At 45.3% G+C, this 16,056-nt stretch overlaps 1 protein-coding gene across 4 annotated transcripts in view; it reads right to left on the reverse strand.

Annotated features, from left to right (window-relative positions):
- Window positions 1–15,676, reverse strand: part of LOC118233845 (ras-responsive element-binding protein 1-like) — a 58,274-nt gene extending 42,598 nt beyond the window's left edge. The window contains exon 1 of one of the 4 annotated variants that reach the window (XM_035429861.1): window positions 15,361–15,676. In XM_035429861.1, the coding sequence (XP_035285752.1) occupies window positions 15,361–15,400 (40 nt within the window). In that variant the 5' untranslated portion in view covers window positions 15,401–15,676. Of the gene's footprint in view, window positions 1–14,446; window positions 14,957–15,006; window positions 15,235–15,360 lie in introns of those variants that run through there. The other 3 variants (XM_035429859.1, XM_035429860.1, XM_035429862.1) reach the window with 3 other exon arrangements.
- Between the last annotated feature and the right edge of the window lie 380 nt (window positions 15,677–16,056).

Here is a 16,056-nt window from a genome sequence, read left to right on the forward strand (position 1 = left end):
AATGCGCCCGGACGTAACGCGGGGGAACTCCGGAGCGTATGCAAGCAGAACCCCCGCGGTTGCGCGGTGGGGGGCAATTGGGGGTTGCTGCACACGCTCCGCGCTACAGGAGCGGCTGGGTCCGTAAGCCGTCGGCCGCATCAATGCCACGAGCGGGAGTTTACTTTTAAATACAAAGGCCTCATTTGCATCTGTGTTCTCCCCCCCCCCCCCCCCCCCCCAACGTTTGGCCAACGGGGCACTTGAGACGGCCCCCGTCAGACGGCGCTCGGCAGATTGGGGCTCCCCGCACTCTGTCAGGTCCCACCAGCGCAAACAAAAATGGGTTAATTCCATTCGGGAGAGGGGTGATTATCTCCTGGGGCATGAGCTTACTCCAAAGTGATGAGGTGGGGTGTTTGGGGAGGGGGGGGGGCACACTCACACGTGGCCCCCAGTGCTAAGGGGCTGTGTGGGAGAACATGTCCCTGGCAGTGTGATAAAGTAGTTAATATTTCACTGTAACCCCAGCTCCAAACAGGCTTTGGGAGTGCGAGGGGTGAACTTTGCCTGGAGTTCTCCCCCTCACCCTCCTGTGTGTGTGTGTTTTTTTTCTTCCTTCAAAGGGGCCGCCTCTTCCTGCAGGAGCGCTCCTGCCTCCCCCGTCCCATCCCGTCCCCCTCCTTTAGGCAGAGTGACCCCCGCAATGATTTACAGCATTTATCCTAACTGTGAAAAACCTGAAAAAACAAAGCTTTCACAGTTTCCTGTCCAGATGAAGGTACAAATGCACCATCTCAAAGGATGTTTTTGTTTGTGTGTGCAAGTATGTGTGTATATGCGTGTTATATGTGCGTTTGCGCATGTATGTGTGTATGTGTGTGTTATATGAATGTGGCAGGCAGACAAGGTTCCAGATAAGTGTTTTTAGTTAATGTTCATCATCATATTGAGATCAGATAAGACCTAGTGACACATTAATGTGTGTCTACATATAGTACATTTAAACACACTTTCTGTATCAAATTAAGAAAATGTTTTTCTTTCTGCATGTGGTACCACATATTTCATCACAGGATGCTATTCCCTCTAGGAGGTGCACTTCCCTTCTGGCTTACAAATAACGTTGTCACAACATTTCATGTGTTTCGCGCAATGCTATTCTATGTTGCCAAAACGTTGCAGGAACGACATGTGGTATCCAGGGATGTAGCATCACCTGGAAACGCCCCAAAGGCTGGCAAATCCAGAGGGGTCCACAACTGACTTAATCCAAATCATTAATGAATGAATGAACACTCACTCCAAAGGAGAGAACAGCCCATCCCCGCCCCCAAATCCCACTGGGCCTCCAATTGTCTTCTAAGCTTAATTCCACCTGAGCTCCCTATAGCTTAATTAGTATGATTATGGAGACTGATTAACCTAACACATGTCTCACTGGGACCTCGGGCCTTTTAGTGAAACACGCTGTGTCTTTGGCGTGGAGACTCGCAAACAGGAAGACTGGACCCAGCGAGCAGGTGAGGGTGTGGCCATCTGGGAGAAGGTGACCACAGGCGAGAGCGGGATGATCAGCCCAACCCAGCCCATCCGGAACGCGCGTACCACGGCGACTGCCCCAGGGCCGAGCGGTTCCGACTTCATCGCTCAGGTTCATGACCGCTTCTGCTCCGTTCCACCTTCCAGCAGAGGTACCAAAGTTCACTGCAAAATGGCGTGACGCTGCCTAACCGGGAGTTAATGATAACAGGACTGCAGAGGAGAGAGAAAGCCCTGCATCACTACCAGGCTGCAGGAGAGTGCTCCGCTCTGGAGCACACCGTCTTCCATCACGTAGGGCAAACACCACAAACACAGGAAACTGACAAAATAAGAGGAACACCAACAATAGCAATTCTCTGTAAAGTTCTTGATGAAACTGTGATTGAGATTGAAATTTGAATTCGACTGATTCATATTTGCTCATCTGTTTTGCCTTGCATCTCAAACCAATGCATGGACATCCACGTTGAGGAGTATGATTTTTGATCCACAATTGCCCATAGTTGCAGATGTCTTACACTCACACTTCCATGTCAACATCACCCAACAAAAACCCCTCATTCAAAGTCAGTGAGGTCTCTTGTCTCACTGAGGTCTACCCAAAATAATGGGTACCTGGGCCTTCCTGGCATTTTTATACATAACCCTGAGCATGTAGGGATGTTAATTGTTTAAGAAACCCAGGAACCACACCCGTGTGGAAACACCTGCTTTCAATATACATTGTAACCCTAATTTACTCAAGTGTTTCCTTTGTTTTCAGAACTGGCAGTTGCCGGTATCTCCCAACCCCAAATCTCCCATTATCTACTCCTCCTCCTTTAGGGTCAGACCCAATGCTGTCCTCCATTTTCTCTGGCGAGATGGGTGCACGGCAGGGGCAGAGAGATAGCAGCTAATCCACCTCCCAATAACCTCTCTGCAGCGCTTACCCTCACATCTCAACACCGCGATGCAACGGGTGCCCTCTAGAGCCTTATGCTATGACCTCATCAACAGCTTTCCACAACAAACTCAGGCATGCCAAGCCTTGGGCATGTTTGCTAAACAAACTCAAGCACTGTAGGCTGCCCACAGGCAGCAGTGTGCCAGCGATCCTCGGCCTGCACTCCAGCACAGGAGCATCTGTGTGCTTGTGGGGAGAACAGCGGTAAGACCCGCTTAAGTTAAGAGAGGATGAGGACTTGTGGATAGAGTGAGATGCCCAGACACCATTGGCTGAATAGTGAGAGAGTGGGAAAACAGTCTGGGTCTTAGAGGTGCGCGTCCTGCAAAATGGAGGATCTGGGGTGACACAGCAGCTTGGTGAACTGAACGTGCATGAGCTTTACATAACAAAATATCCTCAAACTGTGATCTGCCCCTATCCTCATTCAAATGTGCAGATGCCAGAACACCATCAGCTCTCACTGGGTTTTTGATAACTGGCAGGGTCATTTTTAAATCTGTTACTCTTCAGTTTTGGCAAAGCTGGTCAACCAGGAGTATAAACAAACACATCCGATATTAAACGAAAGCAAAGGTAAAATCACGCAGTGCTGTGGGTAATGCACATTCACAGGCTAAGGAAAAAGCAAACAAGTCAGTGGCAGCAATATGGCTGAAAAGGTAAACCAATCACTAACACAAGGAAACTGCTGAACTGCATATTTGGTCTGTGCTATAGGACCTCCAGCTCCTACATTCCCCCCCCCCCAACCTTACCACTATGATTCAACCTGGTGGCTCAGATGCATCACATTGGCCTTTCTGATCTGCATATATATGCACCTCTTCACTTGGAGTGTCTATTTTACCAGCTATTTTAATGCCTCAGGTTGTTTCTGCCCAACAGTTCTGATTATTTGCTCCAGTAGATTCCCAATTACCTGTCTATTACCATCTAGCTTATCTTTAACTTCTTTACTAGCTCATTTATTTAGCCTATTGACACCAGGCCAGCCAGTGAAGGACGGGCTCCCCTCAATATCCGGGGTCCTCTCAAGATTTCTTCTTCTTAGCCTATGGGTTGCTGAGTGAAAAACATGAGGATGGGCTGGCTGTTTTGTTCACTTGGTGAGTAAATATATATATATTTAACGCAAGAGCCAACATGGTGTTCATGGCAGAAGGTTGTGGCTTTGCTGCTTCACCTGTGAATGTGGGAGCAGATTTTGGGAGAGGAACAGTTCACCAGTCTCGCCTTTGCATTTGCACCTTCTGAAGGGGGGAGAGACAAAGTTTCACTGGCTCATTGTCCACCCTGCCCTGGGGCCTTCTGGGATAAATCTGTCTGACCCTCTTCCTGGAGGATGATGATAGTGTACCATAACCCCATCCTGGGGACACCCACCCCCTGCTTAAAGAGCCACATTGGATTGCACCTTCTCCACCATGCCCCCTCATGCTTTACAGGGGGAAAACAATAACAAAACTGTTTTAGAAACAGTCCTGGTCTCAGCCCTGTACAATCCTTCCACTCGATGCCGCAGTCTCTAGATGAGACAGGACCGATGGCGGGTTTAATCCCTGCCGGGAGCCGGGATTTTGCAGCACGAGGTCGGCCCTGCTCTCCCGCCCTTCTCTGCTCCAAAGCTGAAAACCTCGGGGAGTTTCCGTATAGCGGCCTCGCCCCGCGTGACGACAGGCCGCGAGTCAGCACTGCTGGCATTTGGGCAGTGCCCTGATGATGGGGTGGGAGGGACTTGCTGGCTTCATCGATCATCATGTGACCCTAATGACACCTTGCGCCCCGTAGCTCATTCAGGGTCCGTGTGAGTCATATGTCTAATGACAGACATTAATAAAGGAGCATGCCCGTAGTCTAAAAGTAGGACAGGCCATACATATGCAGCTTATTATCGACCCAAAATATCCGCTCGGGTCTTGGAGAACATCCAGCGCCTGAAGTTCCTAAAAGCAAATATGGATTAATTAATAACAATGTTCACACCCAGGACTGTCGAGGACTATTTGATATAACATTCATTATAGTCCTGGGTGTGAATTTTGTTGTTAATTTAGCCACATTTGTGATCAAATAATTTCAAATATGGTATTAATATTTTAAAGATGATATATCCTGTACCACCTGTTATGCCAGTAATAGGGTATAATCAGATAAAACTTTTGGTTTGTTTCAAATAACACCGCTTTCCTCAATAAAACACTAAACCAATCTGACACCTCTTAATCTCCAAGGTGGTACTTCCTGTCTCCATCTACTTCCTCCTACAGCGTTTCACAATTTAAAATTCCTGAAGTGAACAATATTCCAGACTACTGTGCAATTTAAAAGTCCCCCTAGGTCATGCATGGCGTCACCCCCCAAGAGAATCCGCAGACACCCCACCCGCTTTCATGACCCCCCCCCCCCCCCACCCACATTCTCTGACACATTGTGCCTTCTCTGTCCCTGTACCACACCCACCAGTGCTCCCCTCCCCCCAGGAAGATGCTAGAAGATGGGTAATCTGGTCCGTGAATGTGTCTGTGTACGTGCGTGCATATGTGTATCTGTGCTTCTGTGTTTTGCGTGTGTGTGTGTTTCTTTGTGTGCGTTTCTGGGTTGTGTGTGTGCGCACATGCATGTTTGTAGCCAACTCTTTTCAGGCACAAGGAGCAGCAACGTTCAACAAGACAAGTGCAAAGACTCTGGTCTCCTTGGAGACAAGGTGTGGCCTTTGTTTGCAGACCAAACAATGGTACCTTTTCAGCAGGGCAGCAGGGGGGCATGAGAGGTGTGTACGTGTGTGAAGACTTTACAGCCCATTCTAACAGGACGAGGGCAGGGGGGGTCCGCCCAACAGGTGGGAAGCCCTTGCTGCAGAGGGGGGAGGATTTTCATTCACGCCTGTAAAAATGAAGAGCGCTAAGCCTTCAACCACAGCCGGTCCTCTTCAGCATCTAGAGTGTGGAGTCTCCTCGAATCCACGTGGCCATTTCACTCAAAGCCCACACAGCGTAAAACTTTTGGGGCAAGACAACACATATCTACGTCGTGTGGGGAAACAGAATCCATGAAGAAAAAAAAAAGCATGTGGTTTCCATTGCAGATCGCATTCAGAGTGCTGAGGAGGACCAGTTCATCCCTCTGAGGACAGAGCGCGACAGTTAGAGAAGTGAAACTCTGCGGTTGGCTGTTAGCGCCGGTGAAGCTGCAGTGTCAGATATGCCTCTATGTGATCCCCGGCGAGTCCCTGTCCAAGTTTGTGGCTGCCACCCAATCCCATTCACAGACTCCAGTCGACCCCCCCCTTCACGGGAAGGATCGCCATATTGGCAACAGATGTAAGCACTAAACGCCTTACAGGACACCCAGGGTTACTCAGTGGACAAAAGAATTATTCTCAGTAGAGTCTACCTTACAATTAAAGAAAGAAAAATAACTTTGTTCCGTATAAGTTTCAAAAGAACATACACTTGGTGTCTGAAAAAATAATAACCCAGGGAAAGTAGTCATTTGGCCATAGAAAATATGTTATGCTCAGCTTTGTAAGTCCATACTTAGTACATCCAACCAAATACTATTTTGGTACTCCCTTTAATGTTAAGTCAGTCTCCTTTTAGACTCACGTAATTGAGTAAAAAAGAAATCAAGTAGTGATAAAATATTTCTTTTAGCCCTGGATGACTTTCAAGGACAGCAGAAAACAGAAGATTGTTCAAAAACACAAAGCTTTAAAAGAGTTTAAACTAGACCTCTCTCATTCATGATGCCAAATTTAGTTTATACATCAGCTCATTGGCACACATAACCAACAAACCTTTCGTCTCCTCACCCTCCCAATAATATCAGAAGGGAAGATTTTCCAGAATGTGCAACAAAAGATATTCAATGCCGAGCCAGCCACCAGAAATCTGCATTTGAAGTGGACAAAAAGAATACACTTTTATCCCCACTAATGAAAGAAACAATTCGCAATTCATTTCAGGAAGAAGAACAAAAATATCCCAGCATGCACTCTGCTTTGTGCCATTTGCTGGACACTCTGTTCTGCGGCGTGGTCCCTGCCTGCAGACGGCTCACTGGCTCTGCTACGGAGTGCCCTGCACTCAAGCATATGCATCACCTGACCAAGTCTCCTCCCAGCATGCACTGCACAGGTAAACTACCGTACATCCACTCTCGATATCCACCCACAGGAGAGAGACAGCACCACCCAGGCAAACAAAAGCAGCTAGCATCTGATAGAAAGATTAGTGAATGCAGAGGAACAAAGTCGCTCCCCTGAATCTGGACCATAAGTTAGATTTAAAAAAATAATAATTTGTGTATGTTAAAGTAAGAGGCTAATCACCCAAATGCAGCTTCACCGTGGCAGCTCTCTAAAATGCCGCTGCATGCTGCATAGTTCCACACGGGCCCGAGGCGCCCTGCGCCTGGGAAGGTTTACAAAAGGGGCTGCCGCTTCCAGAGAAACAGGTTGGACGATGCTGTTGCCGGGCGCTCCTTTTTTTCACCCTCCTCTCTCTCTCTCTCTCTCCCGCCCTCCCTCCCTCTCTCTCTCTCTCTCTCTCTCAACTCCACTGAGCAACAAGTGCTGTCTACGAGTACCACCCCTCCCCCAGCCTCTAGAAGCTATCGCAAATCCACTGAACAACTGCCAGCTGACAAAACTGTTTAGTCAGCAACAGAGCCAGGGAGGGAGGGAGGGACAGAGGGGTGGGGGCTGCAGAGAGAGAGAGGGAGAGAGAAAGAGAGAGAGAGAGAGAGCAAGAAAGAACGAGGCAGCCATTCTTGTTGTAGGCACTCATCATCCTCTCCGCCTACTGCTCTCTTTCTCTCTCTCTCTCACACATCTCCATCGCTCTATCTCCTCTGCCTGTTAACCTTTTGTTTCCACTCTGACTGTACATGCAGGCAGCGCTCTGCACAGGAGAGGCAAACACAGCCTCAGACTGTGAGGTAAGGGGGGGTGGGAGGAGGGAGTAGCCGTGGTGACGGGAGGGGTCAGGGTGATTCTCAAGATTGACAGCTTTGCGGCAGCCCCTGAGGGGGTGGTGGGTGTTGGGCGTGGGGGCCCACAACCAAACACTCAATCCTCCTCCACTACTAGAGTTGATGGACCATGTTTGACCAGGATGGAAACAAAAAAAAAAGTAGCTTGAGAGAGAGACAGAGACAGAGAGCGAGAGAGACAGCGAGAGAGAGAGAGAGAGAGAGCGATTGCTTCACACCATTGTCTGAACACTTCCTCCATCGCTCTGCCCTGCCGGCACAGACTGTTTCACTTCCTGTCCTCCATATCCCTCTCCTCCTCCTCCTCCTTCACGCATGGCCCCAGGTGCGGCTGCTGCAGCCACCATTTTCTTCTCTTTCTCCGCCTCCCTCCCTCTCCTCTCCCTCTTTCTTCCCTCCCCCTCTTCTTCCTTGGCGCATTCTTTCACATCAGTGACACAGCCCTGCAGCAGACTTTGAACCCACAGTAAGTACCTGCTTTATTTGCCACTCTCAGCTGTGGGAGGAGGCAGGGCACACTGTGTCAGTACTGGGCTCCATAGTGCACCGTACCACACCGCACTGCCATATGGGCTACGACAGGCAGGTCGCTAAAATATGCCCACACTAAACTTACACAACTTTCAAAGGACGGTTGCAGTCACCGGTGGTAGTTCCACGACCCCAGAAAACCACAGATATCAGGCATTCACCAGTAAAATGGCTGCCTCATTTTACTTTCTGTTTGGAAGAAGTGACCTAGGAGACTCCTGACAAGGTTGTAACAAGGTTTCAGGCCCATTATCCTCACTGCTACCAGTGCTCACGTGGGAAACAGAACAGAGGCCCATCCCAACATCACCAGAATCGCCCGCCTTGCTATACTCACTCACCAAATTTGTACCTCGCCCTTTTTTTTTTGACAGGATTGCATATTTGAGGCATTCAGTTGCTTATTCCACAGCGTTACGAAGGACCCAGCAGGAATATAGTGACCCATGTTGAGGGAACAAACAGATACACTCCCCTCCTTAGGCCCAATGAACAGACACTTCATCTTGCCTCGCTGCACAAATCAATGCATTAGTTGTGGCTTCACAGTTCGACCACGTGCTAATCAGAAGGACGGATGGGCCATCAATGCCGTTCACTGAGAATGAGGACCGTATCCTAGCCGCTCACACACTGATGTTGAAGCTTCACGGTCTCACATTGAGTTCAACTGTTCTGGGCGCGTCCACGTTCAGAAGACACAGCCGCAGGAAAACGCCACAATTGTCTGTGCTAATAGTCATTCCATAAGGCATGTCTAATTAATGCATGACCCTAACAGCAATAAAAATAGGCTTCTTCAAAAGAATAATAATACTAATACTAATAATAATAATAATAATAATAATAGTAAATACACATACAATTGCATCTTTAACGCTCAAATGACATAAGTAAAATTTCAAATGCTCAGCATGAAGCAGAATCCTGTTACGGTGTGCCTGAAATTAGCACAAGGAGAAAACCGAAAACATGCGTGACGTGAGCACAACGCGCCCAGGGCACAATATTTTCTTGCCTTTGTGTGCACGAGTAAAAGAAAAAACAAATTAATTAAAAAAAAACAACAAAAAAAAACACAGGGCATAGGCTGTGACAGACATTGTAATATTTCTGCAAAATCAAACAAGAACGGGAGGACAGTTTATTCACACTATCAGCACCGCTACTGACAGATTGCCACTTCAAGGCCGAAGGAGAGCGCAGCACACGCTTTATATACCAGCTCCCCTCATGCACATGATGTCACATGAGGACAGACATGGCACTCCTAAGAATATCCTGTTCCCAAGGTGAGAAAGCCACAGACCGAGCGATTGCCTTATTATACACATTACTGATCCTCCCGGTCCCACGAAACGCTCCAAAACACGGTCTCACGGTGTGCAAAACATCGCTATGCGGAGAGATCACGTGGCGTGTGGATATTTACCTGCCCCCTCCAGCACTTAAGAAAATAAGAGTAGCAATGAGCGGTGCCTACTGCAGGCTTTCTAAGGTCGAAAAGTTTCAGTTCCAAACTAAGGCTGAAGACTGAGTCCCTAACCGAGCTGCTCTAGCCTTTTGCTTTAACGATGAAAATGATTTTGATAGTTGGCTTTGTACAACTGAAGCTGTAATGTGGAACATCCCCCACACCCAGATAATGTCATGTGCAGTAATGAGGGATGAAGTAATCTGTTTCTCTGTTGTCAGACCTCATACATGACTAGACACCTTTCCTACTGGCAAACATCGCTGTTTATAAATAATGCTATGATTCCGCATTCAGAAAATCTGTAACAGTCCACAATTTAGCACTCGTGTAGTAGCTGTGTGAGAACTTTTGCCCTTCTTTTGTCACCCACGTGCCTTTCATTCTGGGAAAAGCTTAATTAATTATTTATTTAGAATCCCATGTTAACTTGTGCGTCTGAGCTTTACGACAACTACCTTTCCTGAGCGACACCATTCAGATTAAACATCAAGCCAAAACCTCTTCTGCATACGTCTATAGTGCGCAGGACCACAAAATGATGTCCGCGGGTTTTTGGTCCTCTCGGCACTGCGGCTTTGTGCAGGATGTGTATCCAATCAGCTGGGATGAACCTGCACTGCCCCAAAGACAAACTACACAAAGGTGTTTTCTCTCCCCACACAAATATAACCGCTTCCCTCCCTCTATATTTACATGGGGCCCAGGAGGAAGCTGCCAGACGTTTTGGGGCAGGTCGTCTACGTGCTGCATTCCACTGGGGAAGAGAGACGAGATGGCTCTATATGGATAGTTCACATTCAAACCATTAAAAACTACCCCTCTTAACTTTATTATATATAAAAGACTGTCAAATATAGTTCAATTTGTAAAAGTGGAGGGGGAACCATTTTTAATGTACAATTACCCTACTCAACATGGATTCTAAAATTCCATGACAATATTCCTTATCAGTACTGAAAGGACATTTTGTAGTTCTACTCATTTATTTATACTGATGAAACTCCTAATATCTTAACTCTATAGCCCTAACAAGATTTCCATACAACCTCTTAAAATCCTGGGTGAATTGTAAAAAGTGTATAAATTAGAAATACATCCTTATACAAATGTTCTGCCTTACCACAAAAAATTTATTCAGCAGCATTGAGCAGGTGTATGCTGTACAGAAGTAATTGGCCAAGTATTTCCACATCCATGTGATCACTTCTTGTGATCAAAGGGCCCTGGAATGTGGAGAGCACAGCTATCCTGCTCCTGCCCCCCCCCCCCCCCCCCCACTTCCTCTTCCTGTTCAAGAGGCAGGTACTGTACCTCATTACTCCTTTGGCTCAGCCGTCCAGACTGCCCATCAGCACCCTGTCCCAGGATGGAACATAACCTTATCTAAAATAGACTGGTTAAAAATAGCCTGGTGAGCCACACAGGGAGCCCATGTGTACCCTTGGGTGAGTCAAACTCCATCACAAGGGGTGAGAAATGGGTCGTTTTGGGATGGGTGCATCAGTTAACTTATATCTTTTACTTCTCTACTGTTGCAGGGAAATATTTTCATTTCAGAGACATTTCTTGCTTCTTCTTAAATGCCATAGAGGGCTTTTCTTATTATTAGCCCTAGAAAGGAAAACATTTTATAAAATAAAAGTAAAAAATAAATCTGGGACGTTGTGTGCATTGTGACAACCGTAAATGGTGGCCAGGTAGTTTCCCCTCCCATGTGGGTTAAATTACTGAACTGTTTAATTGACAGAAAAGCCGTTGGGGGCAGGGTGTGTTCAAATGAACTGCTCATGTCCAGACCTCTGCAGCAGAGACTGAAGGAATGAGGGACACATCATTACCGCCACTCTGGAGAAGAACTGCCGACAAGGCTTCGGTGGTGTGGATTCATTTAAGCATCACAAGCTAACAAAGGATGCCTCCTCTCAGACAAAGCATACATCTAATCATTGTGAATATAAATAAACACATATAATTTGACCCACCTTCACACTGAAAAAGTTACATAGGAAGTTCATCACTTATGTTGACAGGAGCAACAAATGTCAATAAAAGTAAAGGGGAGGGGGGTGAATTTGTGAGACACACACAAAATACCATGTGTTCATGCCTGTTTGGCTGATCCCATGTGGCCTCTTACAATGGCGTACAATGACCTCTCCCATTCCTCTGACGACCCCCTCCATTGAGAGCAGGGCAGATTATACCTCAATCCCTGCTGGACCATTCAGGCTGCCTGTGTCTGACTTTTCCCGGTGCTCCTGGCTTCACGTGTCTGAATCGCACTGAACAAACAAATCTCCACCCATCACCTACTTCTTTTGTGAGCACTGCCTTTTCAAGAGGGGGGAAAACGTGGAGGAAAGGTTTCAGGATTCAGAGGTAGATCTGCAGGGTGATCGGCTACCCCAGACTCAGCGCCAGTTCTGGAGAACTCTCCTCTTCGGCTGGTCCATCAATGTACCCATAATTTTGACTGGGACGGAAGGTACGCAAAATGTGAAAGAACAGCCCTAGCAGCAGTCACAGAAAGCCACAGAGAAAACTTTCTCCATCTTACACGCCCCCCCACATCCACCAGTGAAGCAAATGGAAACTTCCTTAAAACTTTCTGAGTTTCTGAAAAGGCTCCCAACTTTAGTGCAAGCTTCATCAAAATGATCACTTAAAAAACAGGAACTTCCAACTTCTCTTGGAGTGAAATAACAAAATAGACTTAAATTTAAATAAATAAAATCTTCACCCATTCCATACTACAATAGACATCCACCAAGCTAAAATAGTGAAAATTGCTTGATTTAGTCTGCTCTGTAACAGACCACCATTCAGAGATGCTCAGTGCTCAGAAAACTGGGTGGTTACTAAAGGCCAAGGACAACTGCACAGGACAAACAGCTCATATCTAAAAACTGAACAAGAACAAAACTTTTTTTAAACTTGCTACTCCCTCACAATCTAACAAATACTTACAATACAATTTTCATTCAACATTCAGAGGAGCCTATGAACTGTAATTCACAGATAAATCAAAAGGGGTGGCAGACCTCACATAAAATGGGAAAAATAGAAATACAACAGAATTATTAAACACGCTTGTGACCGTATAACCGTATAGAGTTAAAACTAACTAATATACTGAATGCACACACTGGTATCCAGCTGACTGCATTGACAGATATGACAGCACGTAACACCAAAAAAAGATGGCCATTCATTACCACTTCAGAAAAAGTGATTTAATCTAATATTCTTCACCTGGCAAAGCCAGCAACAGTTAAAATACTAATGTATTTTGTCGTACAATACAGGTAGAACTGAAGTCTTTTCTTGTCACTCCTTGACCACTGGACTGATTCCTCATTAATATCATCATCTAAGTGACTGATGATAACTAACTGGACATTGGTTTCAAAAAGATGAAATGTCACCCAACCCACCTGTTTTAATCCATTTAGTCATAGGACAAGATTAAAGCAGATTTTGGACCACATTTACATCCCAATAACAAATGTATCTTGATGTATAACACTGCATTTGTAGTACAACACAAACTGCAGTATTTACATATAAAGCATGACAAACTTAAAAGCTTCAAACGAGTCAACGGCGTCATTTTGACTACATTTAAGAAACAAGTCAGCAACATCGGCTAACCCTCGATAACCAGGGGATAAAGAAATATTCACCGCAGAAGCAGGCTGGTGAGGTCCAATCAAACAGAGAGAAAACAAACGAGGCAGCATGGACATTGGGGAAAGAACAATTAGGCTACAAGTCAGCTTCCAGAGACAGAAATCCTGGGAGACGAGAATCAATCATGGATCGAACCTGTGTTTTGTAGTTGTCCCCACGACCATGATATGCACTGTTGTACATCGCTTTTGATAAAAGCGTCTGCTAAATAAATGTAATGTAATGGAGGAGATGATGATTCTGCATTACTGATGAAAAACACAGCTGGGTTCTGACACCTACGTTATGCTAGGTGAGTCAGATTTACAGACTCCACTGGATTGAACTCTGTTCACCGCTGAGATCACTCAATCAGCCATAAATCCTATTTACACGTAAAACAACAAAGACAAAACCATGACCAAATTCAAACAGGTTACTAGCCTATACAAAACAGTGTGTCAATAAAAATAATAAATAAATAAATAACGATAATCACTGACGTTTTGGCTCACAGATTTGTATTTACCTTTATATTGTTTACATATTTAATAAACAGATAGTACTCTGTAGTTAACTAACGTTTGTTTAAATTTACAAACACAATTAAGACTAAAACAATACGAACACGTTTTGGATGCTGCCATTTTGCCAGATACAACTTCAGCCCACTTTCTTGGCTAATTGCCCACATCTAGACCCTTAGGTTGATGGAACCCCGCTGACATCAGTCTCTTACATTACCGTCATGGGTTTTGAAAGTCAGTCATACTGGTTAACTCCTTGCACGTGGAGCAATGATGAAAAACAAGGGAACTATTGCTTAATGGATGCGACAAGAAACAAGATTACGATTTTAAATTTTTTTAAAAGTAGCATAACTTTTCGGTCTGTGGGCATCTTTACGCCTTCCTCAGAACCGAACTCTTTCGGTGGTTTCAAATTGTATGCTTTCAAACAGTGAATGTGTGGTGTTGCCTCTGTAGGCCGGCTCGAAACCCGTGTAGAATTTCGTGATGGAATGTGAACTGCTCATCCGGACCTACACTCTATGGCTCTATCCAAGTGGCCACGGAGGGGAACGCGAAAACCAGATCACGATAGAACCTCGCTGGAACCACCGCAGGTTTTTTTTTTTTTTTGCCAACACGCCCAAACATAACTACATCCATCGAAACTGTCCATAAGATTAACCAATAGCGGATTTATCGTTATAGCAAAATACCTGCACGACTAAAAAAACTTTTGAACTACATGTTAAGATGGTTACAAATAAGATGCACAAAGTAAATCTAAAAGCTTACCGTAAAGCGCAATACTGGATGAACTAAGTAGACATCAATTCACTCACAATGCCGCGAAACTTTTCAGTGTCCCACCAAGCTGCCAATAACTCATACGAAGTAGCGAGACGATAAAATGACCTTTGAGTTGCTATTATCGTGATGCTCCCTCCTTGTGTAAAACACCAAACAATTCTTAACTTAAAAGTTAACGACGACGCATGTTTGCATCCTTGATTCGACGCGAACCATCACAGTTTCCACATGGCAACGCCAGAGACTACACAATTCGCAATAAAGTACTTTTAATTTCAGACAGTTGTGACTTCCTCCTTTTCGGCGATGCTCATTTCAAGAATATCTTTCCAAAACATGTCCGACTGACGAACAGTCATATGATGAGTTTTTAAGGAATAAAATGCAAGCAAACAGTAAATATGTATATTAGTCTATTACAAAAAAACAAGTAAATGTCTGTGCAAGGTCAAAACGTAAAAGGACGCATGGCCACCCCGTACGCTCTGGCCAAAGTACATTAAAGATGTGGATGCTACGCGCAACAGAAGTAATAAACTTTGTACCTTTCGGCGCAAGCCCGCATCCTTCCAAACTAAACTCTGGAAAAAGTTCGAAGTCGATCGATCCTTTGCTGATTTTCTCGGTTAGCATACACAGGTAGTTAAAAATATACGAGCACGAGAAAGAGACCCAGTGAAATTCCACAGCTCAGACGTTTTAATCATGGATGAGCATCAGGTCCATGAGCGAAAACTAGGAAGCAATCCTGTTGCGAAAACTAAATATCTACACATCCCTTACCCTACTTTACTCAACATTCGTGACACAAAACATTTACCCGGTACACATATTGCTTAAATCCGACCAGATGTCGACAGAAAACAGCGAGGCGTTTAGAAAACGATCCAAGTACTTACGTTTGACTTTGTTGGGGTTGGGCTGCTTGCGCCGAGACATGGGGATGATGGTAAATGGTGATGATGGACTAAGAAAAAAAAGCTACAAACTTGTTCCGGAGAGGAAGCAAAATGGCGTTTCTGAGGATGAACAAAGTTCGCCAACTTTATATTGTCACCCCTTTCTCACTTTTTCTTCCAGGACTAGGAAGATGAGAGAATAGAGTTGACCGGAGGGAGGTATAAAAAAGTCTCACTTATTTCGCTCTCCTCTCTCTCACTCCGTCTCTAAGCGCTGCTCTCTAAACCTGATAAGTATACGCATCACGTGTTGCTCCCTAGTCTCCAAGGGGACGTGTTACTGAGGCTGCTACCACTAGACTTCTGCCTGCAAGCATCTCCACAGGAGGGGGTCTCTATCGAGCAGAACAGAGGAAGGGTTTGAAAAAGTTTGCCAAAGTCATTGGTACCATGCCACTAAACTCCTTTGTAGATAAAATATATGTATTTAGATATATTCGACGGTTATGTTCGTTTCGCCGTTTAAACATGTCTCAGAGTGACCAACCCCAAGACTTTACACTGCCGCTAACATAAAGTAGCCTACGATGAAAACATACCGTTTTTGATAGGTTTTCATAGGGTGTACCTAAACATTTAATAGGGTTATTATTAATTTCATGTTCTCTCTAAAATACTGTAAACATAAAACCAACT

This window comes from Anguilla anguilla, chromosome 8, assembly GCF_013347855.1.
Source record: "Anguilla anguilla isolate fAngAng1 chromosome 8, fAngAng1.pri, whole genome shotgun sequence".
NCBI classification, from domain to species: Eukaryota; Metazoa; Chordata; class Actinopteri; order Anguilliformes; family Anguillidae; genus Anguilla; species Anguilla anguilla.